This window comes from Ambystoma mexicanum, chromosome 1p, assembly GCF_040938575.1.
Source record: "Ambystoma mexicanum isolate Mex_15411 chromosome 1p, UKY_AmexF1_1, whole genome shotgun sequence".
In the NCBI taxonomy this organism is placed as follows: domain Eukaryota; kingdom Metazoa; phylum Chordata; class Amphibia; order Caudata; family Ambystomatidae; genus Ambystoma; species Ambystoma mexicanum.
In genome coordinates this window covers 371,341,697-371,365,715 of record NC_090921.1, presented here as the reverse complement: position 1 = coordinate 371,365,715, position 24,019 = coordinate 371,341,697, and the positions used below count along the sequence as shown (strand labels likewise).

Here is a 24,019-nt window from a genome sequence, read left to right as displayed (position 1 = left end):
ATACCGAGCCATTTCGTGTTGCCTCTACCTAGCCACTGTTGCCCATATCGAGCCATTTCGTGTTGCCTCTACCTAGCCACTGTTGCCCATGCCCAGCCACTGTTGCTTATGCCTAGCCATTGCTGCCTATACTGAGCCTTGTGTTGCCTCTACTTAGCCACTGTGGCCAATGCCTAGCCACTGTTGCCTATGACTAGCCATTGCTGCCTATACTGAGCCATTTGTGTTGCCTCAATTGCGTTGTCCCTCATGGTCACCCCGAATCCACTGTACCATTGCATTGTGCCCTATGGTCGCCTAGAGACCACTGTACTATTGCGTTGTCCCCTATGGTGCCCTAGAGACCACTGTATGCTGAAAGGGCTAAGTCATCTTTTGCTAGCACACTTTCCATTCCCAATTGCTGCATCTATCCCAAATACTCCTATCAATGTATTTAGCCTCATCTTCACCTAGTATTTGACTGTTGCTTTAGACATGTATCTGATTGCTGCACTCAGCCCAGTATTTGACTGCTGCTTTAGACTTGTATCTGACTGCTGCTTTTAGCCTAGTACTTGATTGCTGCATTTATCTCGCCTAGTATCTGATGACTGCCCACCAAGCATCGGTCACCAATCTGATAGTCATACTTACCATTGTCTATAAGACCATGCCAACCTTTCTGCCCACAGATGGCCTAGGAGCACAACCTATCTCCAAACCTTGCAACCTAGCACAGAGGAACCTTAGACTCCGGGCTCGACTACCCAAAATATTCGATCCTATCATTAAATATATCATCAACCTGGAACACCTTCGTCCCAAATTACTTCGACCATTGGCAGCCACCGCCCCTCCCAGATGCCAACTCTACCATAAAATCAACAAACCTATGGCCAACTTCCCTCTCACAGTGCAGCCAGAACCTGAATTAAAAGCTGCCTTAATCAATGCCAGATCTTTAGTCGCTCATGCTACTGACATAGCAGATGTCATAAGGGAAAATGACCTTGACTTCATCGCCATTACCGAATCATGACTCCACGAGGCAGCAGGTCCGGCTCTGACTCTGGCAGTCCCAGAAAACTATACCATCCTCAGAGCTGACAGACCAGACGCACGTGGTGGAGGAATAGCAATTATCGCCAAATCTGATCTCTCTATGAGAATCACCTCCACACCCTCCCTTAAATCCTGTGAGCTTCTCTCCATCAAACTACCCACCGCCAACTCTCAAACACTAAATATCTACCTCCTCTATAAAACCCCTGGCCCCATCAGCAACTTCAATGAGGATATCACGACTTATCTCTGAGAAGCTAAAAAATTAATCTCAAACATTAGTGTTAGGAGACTTCAACCTACGGTTCAACGATATCAATGACCACCAGGCTACTGCCGTAGCCAATACCCTGTCAGAACTAGATTTCACAAAGATCTCGAATACTCCCACACACACGAAAGGAAGAACTCTTGACTGGAATGCCAGTCACAACTGTAACCCTTCTATAACAGCCATTGCCCCCCAAATATGTTCAGACCATCATCTTATCTCCTTTACCCTCAACACTAAAAGACCCACAGTATTAACACCCACGCCCGCCATACCCACCTTAACCAGAAACAAGAAAAATATCACAGCTGATAATATTCTGCCCCATATCCTACCCAAACTGAACTCTCTTCCTGACCACACTGACCCAGGCATCCTAGTGGATGAATTCAATAATGCCATGTCCTTTGCTCTTGACAGAGTTGCTCCGTTTACACCCCACCTAAAAAACTTAAGACTACAGAAGAGAAAATGCGAAACAGCATGGAACCGGCATCCGACCGCTGAAAATAAAACCGACCTAATAAACATCTCTTCGCAATACAAAAAAGATATTATCCTGGCCAAACAAGAAACTTATAATAACAGGATTACCCAAGCCAACTCCAGTATGAAGGAGCTATTCTCCATCCTAAAAGAATTGGAAACCCCTATCGCAATACAGGATGACTCCATCAAAGATAAAACCGGGTGTACAGACATACAACTGGCACTAACCAACAAAGTGGCCAACCTCCAAACTAAAATTGCCCTAAAGAAAGCCTCACTACCAACTCAACCTCCGTTGGACAAAATTCCCACACCCAAACCCAAAGAATCCACCCTATTCCGTTTCTCCAAGGTCTTGGTAATTGAGTTAGAGAAGACCATTCTGACTCTTAAACCCTCTAATTGCATAGGTGACCAATGCCCCGCACAACTGATCAAGGACGCGGCTAGAGATCTAGCTCCCTTCGTCACAAAACGTATTAATGCCTCCTTCACTATGGGCACCATCCCTCGCAATCTAAAGGAATCTTCGGTACTCCCCCTTCTAAAAAAGCAAACATTGGACCCCAACATTCCTACAAATTATAGACCCATCACCACGGTGCCTTTCTTACTAAATATATTAGACAAGGTAGCGTACACCCAAATCCAGAACTTCCTTGAGATGAACCATCTCCTTGGCACCCGCCAATACGGTTTCCTTCCGCAACACGGTACAGAAACTGCCCTTATCGACTTAAAGGCCCAAATAGACTCCCTCAGAGACCAGGGCAAATTAGCTCTCCTCCTCCTTCTAGACCTATCAGCCGCCTTTGATTTGGTGGACCACAGAGTCCTATGCAATCACTTGGACTCGGCGGCCCACTTCTCAGGGGAGGCTATAGTCTGGATACAGTCATTCCTTAGTGACAGGACCATGAGGGTGTTCTCCCCGGCAGCAGACCAGACTCCCATCACCTGTGGATGGCAGGGATCCTGTGTCTCGCCGGCACTCTATAATATCTTCACCAAGCCACTCTTTGACGATCTCGATAATCAGGGTATCACCTACACCAACTACGCAGACGATACCCAGATTCTCCTACCACTTACTGGGGATTACGTTGAAGATCTGGCTTTGGTGAACAGAGTCTATAGCATCGTTCAAGCATGGATGGCCAACCATGGCCTATGCTTGAACGATGACAAAACAGAGCTCATCATCCTGGGTACGGCAGCCCGCATTTCCAAACTCAACCAAAACTACTCAGCCTTCATCATCGATGGCAACACTATCAAGGTCGCTAGAGAAGTAAAAACCTTAGGTTTTTACCTTGATGCAACACTATCTTTAACCAAACAGGTGAACACACTGGCCTCATCCACGGCCTATACATGCAAATTAATACGAGCTGGGAAACAATTCCTATCAGAGGACAGCTGTCTTATCCTAGCTAGAGCCCTCGTCTTATCAAAATTAGACTATTGTAACGCCCTTTACAAAGGGACAACCAAATAAATCATCAATAAAATCCAAGTGCTCCAAAATAATGCACTTAGAGCGGCCCTAAGTATCCCTAGAAGAGTACATATCTCAGAAATAAGACGTAAACACAAATGGCTTTCCACCCAAGATAAAAATCAACCTCATATCTGCCTCCCTTATCCACAAATGCTTAAACAACAAAGCCCCCCGCTACCTTTCAGAACGCTTCAACAGAAAAAATCCCACTAGACTTGCAAGGACAGTCAGCCCTAACTGCCTCCTAGTGCCCAGATTTAAACTAGCTACCATTGGAGGATCCAGCTTCCCAGTCAAGGCAGCGCAATTATGGAACGCCCTACCTCATGCACTTAGATCTGACCAAACGTTCAGCAACTTCAGAAAGAATACCATAAAATGGCTCACTGAGAATGAGATTTAAATGACTCTCTACCCTCGCACTTCCACTTGTACTTCACCTGACACGCAACGACCTGCTATATTGCTCGTTCGCCACCGACCTGCTATATTGTTCGCTCGCCATAGATTTGATTGTTTGGCTGCGCTTTGTCTGCACCTGCACTTGTCTTACCTTGCAAAGTCAAGTAATGTCCACTCTGCCTGCTCTGTAACCTGTAACTTGTAACGTATGTAACCAAGCTGTAAACTTCCTTGCTCTCTTGCGCTCTGCTACCTCAGGGTCCGGTGCGCACAATAAATAAATAAACAAACAAACAAATGTAACTTATCAATTTGCTCTGACACCTACCAGGTTGTTTACGTGCCATCGTGGTCTCAAAACTGAGATTTGTGACTTCATCAACTGTAGATCCAGGTTTATTGTATACGCAATTGTATGTGTCTGCGACAAAGTGTACATCCGGTAGCTACAGTTTCCGGCTGCGTTAGCATCTATCTAAACAGTCAAGATCCTAAATTGCCTTTCGCAGCCCACTGGCAAGCCAACCACTAACGGCCAACAAGAAAGATATTCGATTTGTTGGACTGCAACAAACACAACCTCATACAAGAGAAGCGACCGCCAACTTCATCTCGGGCAACTTGAATCGCGCATGATCGGATAACTAAGGTGTACCAAACTGGGTTTAAACAGTGATCATGAACTGAATGTCTTCCTATGATTTCAATTATTACTGGTACTGTCACGATGCCTGCCCCCGGAAAGCCAGACCAGGCCCAGCAACCCTGGAAGCAGGCATCATGCCACTTGAAGCATGCCCAAAAACCCCAGTTAGGGGCTCTTTGGCTACAGTCCTGGCGCCTATGGCGCCAGGCTCATAAGAATAAAGTCAGTCCTGGCGCCATGGGCGACAGGCTCATTACAGAAATCTTACCTGTTGCAGACCATGCTGCATACCTACCTGATGCAGACCATGCTGCACGAAGCCACAAGCCAAATGAGGCTTAAAGGGACTACTTTACCTCAGGGACTCCTTTCCTCTCGGGTGGGGCTGTGGAAGAATACTTACCTGGGACTTCTTCCAAGGCTATTTAAGCCACACCCGGACAGCCACACGTGCTTCGCGTTATTCTGCTTGCTGCAGCGTAACGCTCACCGTGTCTTCAGCAGCTCCAGTCTTCAGCCACGCCCGCTTCAGCCCTGGAACACCTGGAACAAGAAAAGGAGAAGAAGTGGTCAGAACAAAACCCTTACCTGAATCCTTGATCCAGCACATCGTCGATCTGGAAGAGAGAAGCCTTCTCAGGTGTATTGCCACGCACCTCGCAGAGCCGCGCTGAACTCACCAACCGAGGCTGCATTCCTTTACTCCATCACAAATCCAGCATCTCCAGGCCATTCTTCAACACCTGGGGGAGGCTAGAACAGATAGGTGAGCAAGGACAATACAAACCACCCCCTAAGACTTACCTGATTTACCACAGAGGGGTACTCACCTCATTTCGGGTCGGCGCAGTTAATTCTGCATCATCGCTGTACCCCGGCCCCAAAGGGGAGAAACACAATAGACTTACCAGGATCTTACCAATTGCCACTTGGAACTCTTCTGGTGGTTTAAATCCGCAACCTGCAAGGAATCTAGCAGAGTGAAGATCAGACTTTTGAACTCTTACGAACAAGTCAATACTGGAACTCACCAATTCCTCCACGCCAGTGAAGTAACTGGTCGTCTACGCGCCCCTGCGCTCGACGCAGGATGGAGAGCTCATCTTTCCAAATCTTCAGGTGAGATTTAGAAGGAACTTCAGGAGTGTTCTGTGGGCAGACAAGGGGAGTGGGAAGGCGGGTTAACGCTCAGATTACGGGAGGTTAATTCCCTTTCTACATTGCAGAAAGATATTCGTACGAATCCAACAAATGAAGCTAAGTGGGTCTGTCCAGTCTGTCATCTCGGCTCTACGTGTTACTCTGGTGGAAGCAACAGCGGGCCAGTCCAGATCGACGCCCCCGTGGGAATCAGGTGTGCGTAACAGGTACCGTACGGTTATCCACCTGTGATCTCGCCACAATCCTTACTTTGCTGATACCATACCGCTAACCTACTAGGGTATCCATACAAATCTGTACCAGTTACTTGTCAAATAATTTCTTCATATGTGACGTCTGATACTTTTAGTTGTGTCGCACTCGGACCAGCCCTGCTATGGCAATTTTTGGGAACTTCTCCATAACTGATAGTGGAACATATGCATTGCAGCCATTTTCCACTAATGAAAGCAGACATTTCCTACACTGCTTCATGATTAATGTAATGGGGCTAAACACATTAAATACTGCAGAGGTTATGAACCCTAAATCACTAACTGCATACTACCCAGTGTGATGAAAGGACATTATATTGCTCATTCATTTTGAGCACTCATGCCAGCTTTCAAATGTTTGGCCAGGTCCTTCCTTTGGACCAAACATCACTTGCATATAAGCACGTGACAGAAATCCTTTGAGAATATTGATGACCGTCATTCATTTTCAATTAACATGTTGATGCTCATTACTAAATATTCTTAGACTGAACACCCAATGTATACGAATCTGAGTGATTTTCCCGGGGCTGAAAGTACCGCCGGCAAATCGTTGGCATGAGAAAGGTACGAACTACCAAAAGTTTGCACATTTCTCATGCGAACACACATACATTCCCACACACACACAACACACCCATAACACCCCCCCACCCACACCCTCAGCACACTCCCACCCACACCCCCCAACATAAACAAACCCCCCTTTCCTTCATCTTCACGCTGTGTCCCTGCAGCGCCAGTTCCCTTTCACTTCCGTGATCAGGAACCGGCGCTGCATGGTCCTTTTCTTTTTTTTTATTTTTTAACAGAAGGCTGCGGGGGTGTCCCCCACAGCCACCGCTCACTATACCTTAAAGTATAGTGAGCAGGACGATGCGGGGGACACCCCAGCAGAACCAGTTATTTTTTTCAATGATACCACCAAAGCTTCGAACCTTTGGTGGTAGCATTTTTAGAACTTTTGGTCAATGCAACCATCTTGTTTTAGGTAATTTCGACCTAAAGCATATATGCACAGAGATAATAATCAGTTATGAGCATTAACTAAGCACAAAGGTCAGCTATAACATGGATAACCCAGCATGAGCAACATACTGCTCATCAGCCAACCATAACAATATTTATGTGAAATTGTACAAAACAATGATGCCGGCCACAAACAGTTTACTGGCGCTTTAAGACATGCCCATGGCTAGCGTTCTCCCTAGATGCTTCGTCATGTGACATTTGTTCACGGCATAATCACGTGACAACATCCTTTCAATATTTTGGTGTGCCACCCGCTCTGTTCCCGTTGCCTTTTTATGTACACGCCAGACGAGGGCAGGGTCGCTTTACAAAGCGGACCCTTAACGAACAAAGGTGAGTCACGTACAGTATTTTCATTGAAATTACATTGTATATAATTGCATATTTCAAAATGACTAGGGATTTTAACAAGCCCACACTTGTGATTTTCCTAAGCAAACAGCCAAATACACCTTCATTGAGAGAAACTGTCTCAGATTTACTTCACAAACGCATTACGGTAAACAGAGAGCTTATTTTTCTGGCATGTTTCGCACTCAGGAACTTAATATTCATGCAGATTTCTCACCAGTACATGAACCATGACTCATTCACCGAACCGCTGCTAAAACTGGCATTTACACACGTACTGCATGTTTTGACAGACTTTAGAAAAACTTGGTTACTTATGCTAACGCTGTTCCTTGAACACTTGTAGCTCACTGCTCGCCTACAATAAAGGCTACACAGTGGAGTAACCAATAGGTGGTTACCTAATCTAATGGGAACACCCCGTTTTTCCATCTCTTGCTCCTCTAATTGCAGAGCATGTTTTGATGACCTTACTGATATAAAAGTTAGGAAGATTTCATAGCACAAGGACTAGTCTCTTCAAGAATTCTATGGGGTTCTTACAACGCCAACCTTACCCAAATCTGATCTGACATCTAAACTAACATTGTACTATTCAGCTAGGATACATGCGAACTACACGTAAAAATAGAAACGTTTCACAGTAGTTTTGCTATATAGTATTTTTTCCTTTGTCATGCAATGCCCTATTTCACTCATTATGGCTTTTCTGTTTCTAACCTTTTAACAAGTAGATCTGTGTAATAACGATTAACCAATGCTATATAATAATAATAATAATAATTAGGCTTTTATATAGCGCTACAAACCCTCAGGTATCCGAGCGCTGCTTATTATTACCCACGGTGTGTGGTGCTCATTTATCGACCTCGGAAGGATGAAAGGCTGAGTTTGGCCCCGCCGGGATTCGAACCTGCGTTAACAGGCTCTGCACGGGTGTCAAAGCGAGCGCTCTACTCGCTGTGCCACTTGACCGGCTATATCTAGCTCTTAGGTACATCCTTGGTCATGTGATCCTTCAAGTGCTTTTTGATCTGTGAATTAATGCAACTAAGCACATCCTAGTTTGTAAGAACGAGACGGTTTAAGATGGAATCAACTTGATGTATGACTGAAGTAGAAATGGTACGTCATCACTAAAAACAACTGTATATATGATTTAACACAATATTTAATGAAGCTCATGAAACTAATGTTATCTGATAATATGTTTGAGGAATTGTCGCTGGTTCTTGCACATTCCAAATTTCTTTTTTTCTTTGCCCATTCTCTTCCCCTCCCCGCTCTTAGTCTACTTCCCATCATCCAATGGACATTTTGGCACGCAACATGGTCATTTAATTCTCTTTCAGTTACTTTGTTTCTCCCTATGGGTATGTTTAATTTGACACCCACATGAACACATGTTAATATGTATGTTTTACTCTGATCATAGAAAATACTGTGTGCCTTAATAAATGTCACCTTAGCACATGTGTTCATCAATTTTGTGTGCTATTATAGCTATCCTGCCAATGCCAGCGCATGCACATGGAACCAATCTAAACATTTGTCTCTTGGTGATATGCCATGTTTCAGACTCTATACTTGCCTTCCCCTTGGCGAAATGCGATGACTGCTGGTGAGCATTATCAGTGGCTTTGACAGGAGTCTCTAGTCAACATTAATGTACTTTAAAACAGCTTGGTCATGTACGATGCACCACATTTGTAAACTCATAAGAACGTGCGCAAATATAAAAAGAACAATTCAAGTGTTTCACTCCCAACAGTACAACACCTGGATACCAACAAAACTACATTTTCGGGTCACAGTTTCACAGAGGTAGACCATCCAGGGCTTGCACAGCCTTTTCACTGTGTTGTGCCTTGCGAGCACTCTTATCCCGCCAGCAGAGCTTGCAAGCACCTAGAGCCTGCACCGCCTCCCCTTGTTTCCTCCGACTGGTGTTCCAGGTCACAAGACCTGGATGTCAGGAACCTATACACTTGTCACCCAGCACCACTACATGTGCGCATTCAGAGAGACTGTTTATAGCACAATTGCGAAGATAATACCTACAAACCTCGTCTTCATTTACTTAATTATTTTACCACTGCAGTTTTGGACCAATCTAATGTCGTGTTCCATTCCGGGTTTTGGATTAAACCAGCAGATGAGATGAATTCTGGTACATGTATGCTGTACAAGAGGTAGAGGACAGGAGGATGCATACCAAGTACATTTATTTGCAGCAAGGTACTAAGAGCTGAAGAGGCCCTAATTGCATTCACCTGTTCCAAGCTACTATAGGCAGGCTAGGCTTCTGAGAGCTGGAGCAATTACAATCCACTGCTGCACACTACTGAAACCAGGGCTTGATTAAACATAGCTGCCGAAGACAGCAATCAGTTTGGCTATTTGCTGGAAGGGCCTTTATAAGCTCACTTTGAACAGATGCAGTTTCAGTCAACTGCTTCCACTGGAAGTTTGGGCTTTTGGGCTCCTTTGACCAGTTTTTGAACCTTTCCTGAACATCCCGATTTTGGCCTTTCTGGTCTGCTTTTGCAGTTTGACCGTTTTTTAAAAACTTTTTCCTTGATTTCCAGCTTTTGACTTCTGAATCCCTGTGCTGTTTTGCTGTTGAAGACAGTTATATACCAATATCTTTTTTGACTTTCTGTCAACACCCTGTTTTGGGTAAAAACTTCTGCTTCACAGACTTGCCCCGTTTCTGCCTAGCTTTTCTCCCTTTCTCTCTGCAATCCTAGTCTCTTGAAGTTTGTTTGTTCCTTGCCTGCGATATTATCAGACTTCAATCCAGAGTTCTAGTGCCTGTTAAGAACACAGAATTTGCTGTGTTGGCAGCAACCTATCTTGTCTGAGTCCTTTGCCTTGTGTATTCTGATGTTCAAGTCTCTGCTTTGTAGTCTCTTTACACTGTCCTGTACCTGGTTATTTCTTTCAACACTGCTTTCACCTGTATTACATCTTGATCCACTGTTGTCCCTCCGCTCCGTATCCATTTACAGTGTGACCCCCTGGGTTGGTCTCCGATGAGATAAGTGAAAGACTTCAGTTACCTTCACCTTGTCTGTAGAGTTTTACCTGCCTCAGTATATGCTCTCCAGCCTTACCCTTAAACTGAGTACAACAGTCTCTTTGGCACGCCTAACTCATGACGTTGCTGTATGACAGTTAAGAGTATTCTGCTGGTACCGGTCCCAAGTGCTTTACCTAATCCCTGGAGACCTCATATTCCAGTTCACCCTTCATTCTGATCAATCTGTGTTGCCAACTATATTTGCTGGTCTTTGCTTTCTCGCCGTCTTGTTACTTGCAGCCAGCTCCTGCAGTTCCTGTGAATACCTGTTTCAACTCAGATCAGCTTGGTATGTACCCAGTTTCTGTTATATGCTAGCATTGCCTCAGGAATCACCCTACAGTGCATACTGAGATATAGCTCTTGCCCTGTGCTCTCCGGCCAGACTCCCGAGCACCATATTTGATACCCTCACCCACGGCACCACTGCCCGGACAGCCAGCTAAGGGCTCTGGCAAAGAGTGCCGGTCTTTGGGTGCTTACCATACCTGTTCGCCCTGGCGCCCCAACCTGCCAAGCCTCGCCCTCCGGCTGAAGCTACCATCAGGTTAGAGACAATGTCACTGAACTACAATTGCATCTATTTGAATTCCACTGTTGTTGTGGTCCACCACTCTGCATTTTCTCCACAGGGACATTGTTGTAAGCTTACACTCCATCACCCCAGAGCACCTTGAGGTCATACCAATGGCAGTAGGCATTATACAAATTACATTTAACATACTATGTGGGGTTAAAGATTTCCATCTGTTGTCAAATTAATGGAAATTCTCTCCTGTATTTACACACGATTGTCGTCCTTTGCTTGATTTACAAAAGCAAAGTATTCCAATATCCAATAGTGCTATAGAGAAGAATCTGCCTTCTTCGCTGGGCATATAGGTAACCTAAGGTGACGCAAACAGCCCAAGAATGAGACACTATGTTTCAATATAACCTTTTTTTATTGATTTGGCCAATCAAATATTTCATTACACAAGTTTATTTAAAAAGTAATTCAAGCTCTCTTTTGACAACACATTTTCCGAGCTATGCGCCCTTTGTGTTTAGCCTTTACATTATTCCGGTATTCAGAATCTTCACCTTGTTTCACTAAAGTGTGTAATTATCTATGTTTATTTTAGTCATTTGTGGCAGTCAAACAAACATGCCTTCAGCAGCGCCCTATGGTTAGCTCTGTATCATGAAGGGGAAACTCTGAAGTAATTATTAAAAGGGAAGGTTCCTAGCAATCACAAATGACTAAAATAAATGATTCTCAAGGGCAATACCTACTGCAGCACTAGACAAGACGACATAATAATGCACACTTAATTGAAACATGGTGATCAGGATTACAGGAAAGATATAAAGTCTAAAAACAATCTGCTTTCTGCTTGAGCAGAATTTCGAGTGGTGGTGATTAAATTCAAAGCTTTCTATCCATCAATCACTTTTTAATGGGTCACAGGTTCCAATACCAGCAACATAAGCTCAGAAGCCTGATGCACCATACAGGTCACAGGCCATAATCCTCCTGTTGCAGATTTGCAATACCATCCAAAATAGTGTTCTTCAGCAAATCAATGTCTCTGGCATCTCCACCAAATTAACGCGATACAGGGCACATGACACTAAGATTAACTCAGTCCCTAAAATGTCACAACTGATGGCCTTTAAAAGAGGCGACAAGTTGGCAGTAAGGGCCGATTAAAAAGAACAGGTCTACTATTAACCAATCCCACTCAATCTAGCAGGTGCATTGACAGCTTCCCCACTTTGCCAAATTGTGAGCTTGGTCAAATCCCAATATTTCACACTTAATTTCTATTCCGTGAAAAAAGACTTTCCTGGAACTTAAATCAGTTAAAATAGATTTAGAAATATAAACCAGGCAACCAAATCAATCTACATGAGAAATCAAAAATGCCATTGATAAAGCTAGTAACATCCCCCCTGATGCCCTTGCCAGACATCCTTTCTATGACCTTATAATCATCAGGGAATGTTTCCTGGACCATTCCAGACAGTGCCTTGATGCCTCTGTGTTTAGTACACTTAATAAATGAAAAATACATTTTTTTTAAAACCAAGGAATCGGGTCATGAGAGCAAAAGCAGAAACATCACAGTCTGATGCTCGAAGGAGACTGAAAAGGATGACAAAGTTATAAATGACCCAAGAAGCAGGGAACAACGTTCCCATCACTTACCTCTTGGAATTTGTCATGTCCACTGGCTCATCTCCAGTCAGCACGTCCGCCTTCATTGTGGCGTTCAATTCACCACCTCTTAATAGCCCCAGCACTCTGCCCGTTCCAACTTCAGTCTTTAAAAGTTCACCTTCTGTTTTTATGTCCAACAGTCCTTTCTCCATTTTTATTTTCTTAATGAACACATCGTTATATGGGGGATCACGCTCGAGTGCCCGCTTCTGACTCCGAGTCCTGCAAGCCTCATCAGTCATGATAGACCTCTGGAACAAAAGCATAAGTTAACAATGTTATTGATAATGGATTGAAAGAAAGATGATAGGGTCACTCAGCCAAAAATACCATTGGACATTGTGAGACTTAAGTACCAAGAGACCTTTCAGCTGCGTTTTGAGATTTCACAGACAGCTCAAACATTTACGACCATGGCAAGAAATAAAAACAGCAATGTTTGGGAAACGATTTGTGGAAGAAATGACAGAATATCACTTTTTCCACAGACATAGGGATTGGCCTCCAGACCAGTGACATAACATGTGCAATTCAATACACTCAGCCATAAATGGTTAACCCTTTTGGCAAACAGAATACCCTTTGTGTTCAGCTGCTAGCAGGGCTGGTACAACAAAAAGGAAGTTTCAGGTGGCAAGCCACAAGGCTGCCACGGAAACTATTTTTCTAACACATAAGCTTCACTGACTTGGAGGTTGGTGGGAGGCTGGGTGGAAACACAGGTCGGAATCTGCTCACTGGCCCTGGTACTTACAGACATGTCACTCTTTGCTGCCGTTTTCAAATCTAGGAGGTTTTCCACAAGTGCTGTGTTCCATTTCTGGGTGCCCTCCCGCCCACCCCCCTCCCATTGGTGCTGTTTTTCAGATCTTGGTGTTTTTTCACAGTGTTGTGTTCCATTTCTAATTGTGTCCCCCACTACTGCTGCTTCAAATCTGGGTGTTTTCACACTAGGAATGTGTTCCAATTCTAGGTGTGTCCCCCATTACTGCTATTTTTCAAATCTAGGTGTTTTTCTGTGAGTGTTGTGCTCCAATTGTAGGTGTACCCGCCCCCACCACCACTGCTTTGTCTCCAATCTAGGGGTTTGCCCACTACTCCTTTGTTCCAATCCTAGATGTTGTCCCACCACTGCTGTGCTCTAATCCGATCGTCTCTACCGCTGCAACGGATAGTTAGTTAGCCACAGAGGCCAAACCTACCTGCCCGCAGCCAACCCCCATGTCCACCTCAATTTTTAAACATTGTACAGATCTACACCCCATAGACACCGCCCTAAGGCCATCCGCCCAAGGTGGCCCAGTTAGAGGTGCTGAACAGTGTTTCACCGCAAACAAACAACAACCCAAAGTTAGCCAGAGCAGCACGTGCAAGTCACCAATTGGAAAGCCTCTGAACAGGACAGAGCTGACGTACCAACAACCAAAGTACCACACACCCTAATCCGTAAAAGGACACCAAAGCCACACAGAGCCATAAAGGAAAACCGGTGAACGGCCTAACCAGGAGGGTTCACGGCTTCTGGTTCCACAACCTCATCAACTACAAGTAACAATTCAGCTGCCCGAATAAGCTGGTATCCCTCCTATCATGGAGTACAAGAGGATTTATACATTTACTGGAGGAGGGATCGCTTATTTGGGTTCATTGGGATTTCATCTGTTTCCAAGAAACGTGGCTATTACTAGAATCACCTTTAGACGTTTTTTCTGTATTTCTAAAGCCAGCCAATGCGAGGGCACGCAGGTAGACAGCGTGCAGGCCCGTCAATTCTGGTCAATAATAACTAAAATTATGAGACGGTGAAGATTGTGAAGATGGGCCCTTTTCTCCAGTATTTAATCTTGAGAAGGACCGAGGAGGCTAATAAAGTGACAAATACAACGGTTTCTCTCATTCTAATTAGTGGAGTGTGAAAGATATTAGCCCAATGGATATAAGGGATAAATTGGCAAACACCATTGACGAAGCCTATACTCGACCGAAATCAACTATTATCCTTTGTGGAGATTTCAACGCTGCCTAGCCTGCAAAGAATCAATTACAAGAACTTGATAATAAGGAACTGTCTGCTGGCAATGTTAAGATCAATTTAGAGCTAGAATTGATCCGTGATCTGTATGTACTAAATGGGTGCTATGAAAAAAACCTAAAGAGGCTTCCTACCTGGAAGAGAGGGGCTTCAAAGTCAACTATTGATTACATCGTTGTTTCTCAAAATCTACTTGGAATGTGGAATCTCTGGAAGATGTGATTTTGGCAAAAAAAGCTCATAATTGGCTCAAATTATCTTGGAATAATGAGACCAAGAGTCCCGTTGATGTGACTAACAAAGGCTACCATCTGAAAATAAACACGCAGGCTGTAATGTAAACTCTAAAATCCCTTTCGAATAAGATGAATGAGAGGACTGCACGTGAGGCCATGAGTCAAGTTGACTACAATTCTATTGTTCCAACGTATCGGATAAGAAATAAAGGCTATGACAGGCAAAGTTCCACCCTCATAGTTATGAAGCTGAACTGGTGAAGAAAATACCCAAGACCGCTTCTTCGAAAACAAAAGGGACTTCCTTTCAGTCTGAAGGAGGAGGAAATCAGACAGCTGAAAGCAAACTACAAATCATGGTATATTAGTCATAGAAGTATTCTATACCAGAAAGACGCTGAACTTATGCAACGTTCTCTTATAAGGTCACTGAAACAAAACATTATTGCAAACAAATTGTGTTCCGGAAGCAGTATGATTGGCGTTTTTTGGATCGCTGTATGCATCCCCTAGTTGAACATAATCACAATTGGAAATCACTCGCTTAAACCCTGCCCTATGACCAAGATAATCTCATGATTAATCAAGGGACTGAGCACTTCTTTGAGGGCGCCTGGCCCAGACAACCTATTTAACATCATAGTCCGAGAAAATCCTTATCAATGGGCCTTGATCTGGAATCTGGTGGTCAAAAATATACTTTTATCCAAATCCATTCCTCAATCTTGGAAAACAGCAAATATACCAATTTTCAAAAAAATGGTACCCACTCGGATCCAGCCAACTATAGACCCACAGCGCTGCTAGATGAACTGGGGAAAATATACGCCATTCTGTTACTCAAAATCCTGTCCAGCTGGTCCGGGTTGAATGATTGTTTCCAAGCAGGTTTTGTAAAAGGCCTTGGCACAGTGCTGCATGCATTTTTGATTAATCTACTAAAGAACAACGACATTGGTACCAATACTAAAATCCATCTGGCATTTGGAGATTTTACAAGGCTTTTGACAGTCTGAATAGAAACTGGCTGCGAAACAGTGCCCGCCGGACCTGTTGGAAACAGATACAAGGTCTATACAAAGACATGTCTATGCGTATTTGCCTATCAAAGAAAAGCGATTTGACTGAGGAAATCTCTGTGTATAGATAAGCATGGTTGTGCCTTGGCGCCCGCACTGTACAATAACTATAGCGCAAATTTCGAGGAATTCATGAATGCCTGCAGAAGTTTTCTACCTAAACAGGGGGCCATGAGAATCACCCATCTCCTATATGTGGAGGATTTAGTTCCGATTGATCACACTGCAGTGGGGCTCCAAAGACAATTAAATCGACTGCATGAATATGCAGTGGTAAATGACCTGGAGATAAACACCAGTAAAACTAAGATAATGACGCTAGGAAAAGAACGCATGCTAAGGAACAAAAAAATACAACAATGGTCCTTGAACCTTCTGGAAATAGATCAGGTCAACTGTTTTAAATACCTGGGGATTTGGATCACAACCCGTTTAAAAGAGTAGTCGTTTGTGCAGTATCTTCAAAAGGCTGGTATGCTTGTCTCTCAGGCAAGCATATTGAAGAAAAAATATTGCACATTTTCCTTGAAGCCACTTCTCGACTTCTATATTGCAAAAGTTGTGCCAGTACTAGTGTACGGTGCAGTCTCTTTGTGGATCTACCAGCTAACCTTTGGGTCCGTATGGAAGGCGCCTTTTGGAAGAAAGTTCTTGGACTCCTATTATCAATCCCCATCCAGGTGGTGATGAAAGAACTGGGATTGTGCTTGCTAAAATCAGTTGACTGGAAGCTTTTAAGCCCATTTCTAAAATGCAGCTGTTCTGATCCCCCCCCCCCCCCTATATGATAGATGGGATTAGTAAGGCGCTTCGGTCTAACTCTAATAAATATCTGATTACCTGGGGAAATCAATGCTCTAAACTTCTTGAAGCAATAACTTGCTTGATAGAAGACCTTGTGATTAATCAGAGTAGGGTGAAAAGAAAATAGTTTGAAGCAGATTGGATCCAAACTATGGACGAAGTAGGAAAGTTAAAGTTACATACACAACTAGCCATGGAATCGACAAAAGGTTCAATCGTAGCCAAGGAAGATTCCAAATCCGCAAAATACAGACAGCTTTATGAGGATCCAATTTAATTTATGCAGAACCAACTAAATTATTGCAGCTCAAACCCAATCCAACAAAATTAATTTCAGGTGCAGATTCTGCAAAAAAACTGAAATTAAAGAAACTCATTTATTTACTGTTTGTCCGTGTTTTGCAATGAAACGGACTGAATACTTTGGCAGGTTTCAAAGTTCAGAAATCTGTCGGTAGATGACTGGTGGCAATTGCTAATAGGAGGAACACAAACGCCTTTGCTTATAGCAGTGGTTCAATATTATTGGTAGGTGCTAGAGCCTATGTTGGATAAGAACTAATGGTTTAATTTAAGTAGAAGATCTAGGCAAAGGAGTAAACTAATTAGATGATTGACTAAGATATTAGGACTGTGCTTTAAAATCTTTATTGAACCAACTACAGAAGAAAGACTTGGCTGTGAGTTGAGTGATGAAAGATGTAAAAACCGTTTTGCTAAAATGTTTTTCTTAACAAAAGTATGAAAAAAAAAAAGTAAATATTAACCAGCCAGTCACCATTGCGAAGAAGGGTGTCGGTTATCGTGTACTGAGTGATTCCTGAGAGACTCAAAACTTGTAAAATGGGAGTTGCAAGAGTTGTATTGCACTCAGCGCAGTCCGGTGCTCTACCATGCTTTTTGGTATCTTTTCCCTTTCTACACCTTTGGAGGCAGAGTATAACTCAAAAACAGAAGCTTTAAACGTAGCGTAGCTGGAGTTGCATGAATTGTATTGCAGTCAGCGTAGTTCGCGCAAGGATGAGATATGGAGAAGGGACGCACCCTCAGGAATGCCAAGATCCGGAAAGTTGCTGACATTCACAATATGCATTTTACATCAGGAATGTCGCCTTCTCTTAGCTGCACCCCGCTTAAAGTCGCAGCGACAACTTCACCAAGTAAGCAAGCAAATAAAACCACCATGTTCAACATTTTCCTGCTTCCTTCACCCCAGCCTCTGTTCACTTCGCGTCGGCAGTCATAGCCATTTTCAACAATACAAACTTTGTGCATGGTTTTACCAATAGCATCGTCCACTGAGGCTGGAATGATTTCCTCAGAACTCAGTAATGAATCAGACTCATAATCAGAGGGTCACTGTAACTCAGAACTGAAATGCTTGATGGTTACGAGGCTCACAGCGCAGCTCTCAACAACTGTGTCTGGGACTGGAAAACTACTCACCCAGTGCTAGAAAACTTGAGCTCTCCAAACCTTGACAACCAAGACCAAAATAGTCTGATGCAGCAAAAAGAGACCTTAGTAAAATCGGACAGACCATTGGATAAACAACCACTTGTTACTTCGTCAGTCCCGCTTTCATACAACGAGCATACTGAAAGGCATAATAAAATCACAACTGAAAAGATGGGAGGCATTTCAGCTGGTTCTCTTAGTGATGAGAAACATATCAGATCTCCCCAGAAAATAAACAGGTGCAGAGCCGGTTCACGATCTCGAGAGTCATCATGAAACTAAGGCCACCCAGTTACATGACCCTTCCAGAAAGAAAGAAACGAGGAGACGACTTTGGAAACGCCAGCAACAAACCAGAAACTGTCAAAAGCTGCGAGAAGTCTTTTCGGACTAGGACCAGCAAACCTGCCAAAGAGGCTGCTTGCAGGACCTTGAAAACCAGAGATCCTTGTCAACCTGGATTTCACCAATGTAATCACACTAGAAAAAAGAAAACCAGCATAACAAATCCATCCAGCGACAAGAAAAAATAAACCAGACTTGCTTACAATGTCCACACTAACTACCCCCTTGGCACCCTTCACAAAACTCTACAAATCTATAAACTACACACATAAGGATCATACTACATTAATGGCGATGATGGATTCTAAATTGATTTCTGGAAGGCTACATTACTGCAAACGAGTCGAGAAACCACCCTTAAGGTCCTGCACAGCCCCAGAGTAGCAGTGTCATCTTAACTAAAAACTCAACACCTCCATGTATGCAAGAACAAGCCACACAGACTTTATACACTCCTCAGCAAGTCGATTTAACAGACGAAGAAGTGGTTAACACCAGAAAGCACATATACCAAATGGTGAGGGTGGTTTTTTTCCAAACACACTAAAACGATACAAAGATTATGCATCGTACTGGAGAATGAAGCAGACATAATCCATTCAGAGGTCCAACGACCCCATATAGCAATTAATCAGCAGTTCGCTATTTTTTCCCAGGGGATAAACAAGACCAACACAGAGAGATAGGACGGCAAACACAGCAATTTCCTCAACTGATCCAACACGACCCGTTGTAAAAACCATCCAATTACAAACAGGTCGGAAGGTCCCTCCGAAAACAGCTATCAGGAAGTGTGCTCCATAAAAATCTACTTCCTCCCAAACCACCTTTACTGCTGGTTCACACATGAGAGGTGGAGCCCGTGGACTGTCTGCCTAAAGACAAGGTAATTAGTCCAACACTGCAAGCTCCGATGGACCTAACACCACACTCAATTGAAGACACAGATTTCGAACTGACGACAGAGGAAGGGACTTTGGCTATTTCTGCTCAAAAGCAAACAGACTTCAACATTACTCAATCATCTAGAGAATATCAGTCTTCATTCTGAGGAAAGAAAGTGGAAAATCCACGTAACCTCAGCCATTTAAGTGGAGAAATACCCAGGCGGACACCACCAAACTGTTAACAGACAAGATCTAAAGCAAAAGACGGCTGCTCCATTCTCATTAAAAACTTCAAACTTGGGTCGAGAACTCCCAGAAATAGAAAGGACTCTTACCAGCGAACATCTCCCACTTCGAAACAGAGAATAAAGCACTAAAAGATTGGTGGACAGAAGAACGTCAAGTGCTAAACATGTATTATCACCTACTTCCAGGTCAACCTCCATGAGAATAAAAAACATTAGCGAGCGCTCCCGAAAGTTGGAGGGAATCCTTGATAAGAATGATGATCTTATACTTAATAGAAGAACGGTGATGCAACTGCTGCACTGCATCCCAAATCTAAGATAATTGTCTATTAAAGACCTGAAAAAGATCATCGAATATGAGACAGAGCGTACTGATTCTATCTTCATTCACATAACCTCTCCGGTAATTAAGGGTATGCTGGTAGAGGCTGCCTAAAGCTTGCTAATGCTGGGCTTGACCTGGCAACGGTGAAGGACGCCAATAAAGGCGGTCAAGTCCCCACCGGCCCAAAAATGTGTTCACAGGAGCGAAACGGAACCAACAGGACATGCAAACAGCGAACCGCCTCAAGGAAACCCAGATTTGAGACCCAGACCCAATTATCGGGACCCCCCTACTGACGGGTCGAGTTCCTGAAGGTCCGGGATCAAACCGTAGTGTGACCATCAAACCAGACCAGTGCCTGCGATAAGTCAGAACCACGACTCAGGCTCCGCTACAGAGTGGATGTCCAGTGGACTGGTCATGGCTTCTGGGGGCTAGCATATCAAAAACAACCGTAACCACTGAAGAAGCATTATGACCCCTCTCCAAATAGACTTTACAAAATCCGGGACGTGACAAGGATGACACGACTTAAAATGGCTTCATGGAACACCAAAAACTTTTCACACCTTACCAAAATCAGCGATATACACTTGGGAGATTATGATGTAATGTGCTTCCAAGAAACTTGGCTACGTGAAAAACCAGCCCTCGATGGATACAAACTCAACTTCAGCCTGTCAATAAGAGGTAATAACGGGATACCTACATCAGGCCTACTAACAGCAGTAAAATCGGGAAGCGTACTCAATCTTATTAAAACCACTTCATCAAGTGTACTCGCTCAAGAACTTCTCGTAGTGTGGTAGGCCCCTGGAATACGACAAGGTCCAAATAAACCATCTAAATTGGTCTGAATCTTTATTGGACCCCACAATATGTTACCTGCCAGCCATTTTTACAATGCATACATCTATCAGCAGACTCCTTACATATTTCTTTGTTATGCTAAACGACAGCATTAAGGGAGATATTGTGCCACATGTATCATGGGAGAGAGATGCGATCATCAATAATAGGGCTATATCTTTGTATCAAGAAATCTCTTCCTTTTGTCTCAAGTTCAGGGTGGTAAAGATAACGAACAAACAGTGATCACCACTTGCTATACATGGAATGGACTGCTACTTCCCCGGGCGACAGATTAAAGCCCGTGGCCGTGTCTATTTAATGGAGTAAAGAGATTAAAATTGGTAAAGTCCAACATCATAAACCTGACAACTGAATTTGTACATGAAGGCTCAAAGATGGAATACGTCCCCTTCCTAGAACAATATTGCACAAATAAAAACAGAGCCGCCATTGATAGCCTCTAAATAGTCTACATGCTATCAAAGTAGAACTCGTGGAAAAAAGAACATTAAGAAAGGCCACACGACTAGCAAAGAAATCAAAACAGCCGGACGACGAGGCAAAAGCAAAAACTGTGGGAAGCAAATATAAACAATGGTTACACTCGTACAGATTATGAATGTCATGTTGGTACATGACATCAAGTAATACTTAAGAGCGATCTGTGGAAGGAAGTCTAGTGACTTTTGGCCCTTAGTTAAATCCATTATCGGTAGCTCCATTAGCTTACAGGTGAAATCTAAGTGAACAACAGTAGATACACCATTTTGCAAAACTCTATTACGCAAACAATTACTATGCAGCAAGACTACCATTAGGACAGGACCCTGGAATATTTCAAATGAAGTGCAAGACATCAAAGAGCTAATTTTAAAGCTAAATGGGTCGAGTCCCAGGTCAAGATGGCCTAACAAATTCTATGCTAAAGAACACCCGGATGAATGGGCCAAATTCATACACAAACTCATCGCCCAGATCACTATAACTCAACAAATACCAAGCTCCTGAAGGCGGCGATAGTGGACCCCATTTTTACAAAAAGGGGATCATGATAATCCTAAAAACTATCTATCAATCACCCTCCTGGACGTAATCGGAATATCTTTGGCTCATTAATTCTATGGCATTTTAAAAAATGCTCCTTGACAAGTTATAACAACCCCTTTCAAACGGGCTTCGTTAAAGGCATTGGTAAGGCAGTAAATGTACTACTAAATTTGTTAAAGGACGTGTACGAGAAAGAAAACTTAAAATCTTCATGGCTTTTGTGGACCTGGTCCAGGCTACCGACCAAGTAAATTGCCACAGGCTATGGGGAAAAATTACTGCCCAGAAACATTAATGGGCCCATTAATAGCATTAAAAGGGAGCCACAATATGAGAGTGTGTCTGAGTCAATCAGATCGCCTATCCGGTGAAATCTCTACGGCAAAAGGAGTCAAACAGGGCTGCCCAATGGCCCCGGCCTGGTATAATTTTTTTATGGCCGACGTAATGACACAAAGCAACCTCAGACCTTAACTAGATGTTTTCCTCCGACGGTACGGGGAGGGTCGGGTCCAGTTACCTTGCTTACTCCACGCAGATGATTTAGTCTTGAGAGACCAGATTGTGGTAGGCCTTCAACAGTTGAATGCTATTCAACTTTACATTAAGACAAACAGGCTAAAAATAAATAAGGACAAAAGCAAGATCTTAACTTTTGGAAATTCTAACAGAGGGAGAAACCAACACAAATGGTTTCTAGACAACACAGCAATCGAAAAAGTTCCAGTGTTTAAATATCTAGGAGTGTGGCTCAGTGACACCCAAACGAAAACCCTGATGGTGGACCATCTAAAAGAAAAAGTAATTCACTGGCTAGCCAAGCATTAGCTTTAAACAAGAAATGTGGACGTTTCACCGTACTGCCAGTGATGAACTATTATAAATCAAAAGTAATTCCTTGTCTAACTTACGGAGCCGAGGCATTGTTTAACATCCCAAAGGCAGCATGGCCTTGGTTAGAGAGCCTTTTTGGAAAAAAGTACTTCACTTCCACTATCCACTCCAATTAAGATAATTTGCAGCGAGTTAGGCCTTCATCTTTAAAAGCCACAATAGTTTGGCTTTATACAGGAAATGTCTTGTATCCCCTCAACCATTGATCCTGGACATTATCAACAAGGAATTAACATCCCAGACCAGCCTGATACTAAACATCTGGGCAAGAAACAACATTGAGAAATTGAATGTGCCGTTGAAGTCTTGCTTTCAACCCGACAATGGTAAAGAAAGAAACTAAGGAGCAAGCACGACTGGATAGCGACACTGGAATATTCCGCTGGCTACCGCTCTGTAGCTCATCTGGGGACAGAGACTCGGAAATTAAATATTCTACCTATTTATCTAATAAAGTTTCCGAACAAATCTCAGCATAATGTCGCTTTTGTAAAGAGGTCTCAACTGTAGAAACACGGACATCTTTTGCCTCTCTGCCCTGCGTTAAATGATGTGAGAAGGAACCAATTTGAATATTTGTAGTCTACATTCACTGCACCAGACACAGTGGATTATTTTAACGAACAGTGGAAAGAATTCATACGTGATAGCAGTTGTCACGTTTCTAAACAAACTTTTTTAGAATCTGAGACTTTTAATCATACCAGAGAATTATTGGAATGGATTTTTCTCTTTTTGCTAAAGAATTGTAATCAATTAAACCAAACAAAATATGTAAAAAAAATTACAAATAACTAAACCACAAACAGCGAAGATTCATTCCCATGGACCAGAAAGCAAACCAATCCAAACAGGACTCCTGCTCCAAGAAATTCAACCCACAACTCGAACACCATGCCTCGCCACAAGAAAGACAAAGAAGCTAGAATTGGAAACAGAAATAAGAAGGAAACATTAGCTGAACAAGAAGGTGCCCATCAGCAAGATTTCCAAACTCCAATAAACTCAGTGAAAACAATGCCAAGCGGACAAAGGACACAGAAAAATAACAGAGCAAACAGGGACTACATCTCACGCTACCTCTCGACAGAAGACTCCTTCACAAGTAAAAAAAAAAAGACGATCAGCAAAAGTCCCACATAGAAGAAGCAAAATAAACAGACCTCTTTGAAACACCGAAACAAGCACTCCAAAAAACAAACTGCACAAACACAGAACACCATGGCCAATACAGCAACAAGAATCAGGGACGATCTCTAATCCATTACCTTAAACACACACTACATCACCGAAGACTGGAGGAAAGGACAGACACCAACTCAACCCACCAAACAGCACTAACCAAATTCAAACAACTCTGCCATCAATCCAATCAT

General features: G+C 43.2%; 1 protein-coding gene across 4 annotated transcripts in view; it reads right to left on the bottom strand.

Annotated features, from left to right (window-relative positions):
* GATAD2A (GATA zinc finger domain containing 2A) overlaps positions 1 to 24,019 on the bottom strand; it is a 1,131,740-nt gene that overhangs the window by 478,878 nt on the left and 628,843 nt on the right. For all 4 annotated transcript variants that reach the window (XM_069649100.1, XM_069649093.1, XM_069649106.1 and 1 more), the window contains one exon: positions 12,425 to 12,687. In XM_069649100.1, the coding sequence (XP_069505201.1) occupies positions 12,425 to 12,678 (254 nt within the window). In that variant the 5' untranslated portion in view covers positions 12,679 to 12,687. The remainder of the gene's footprint in view (positions 1 to 12,424; positions 12,688 to 24,019) is intronic.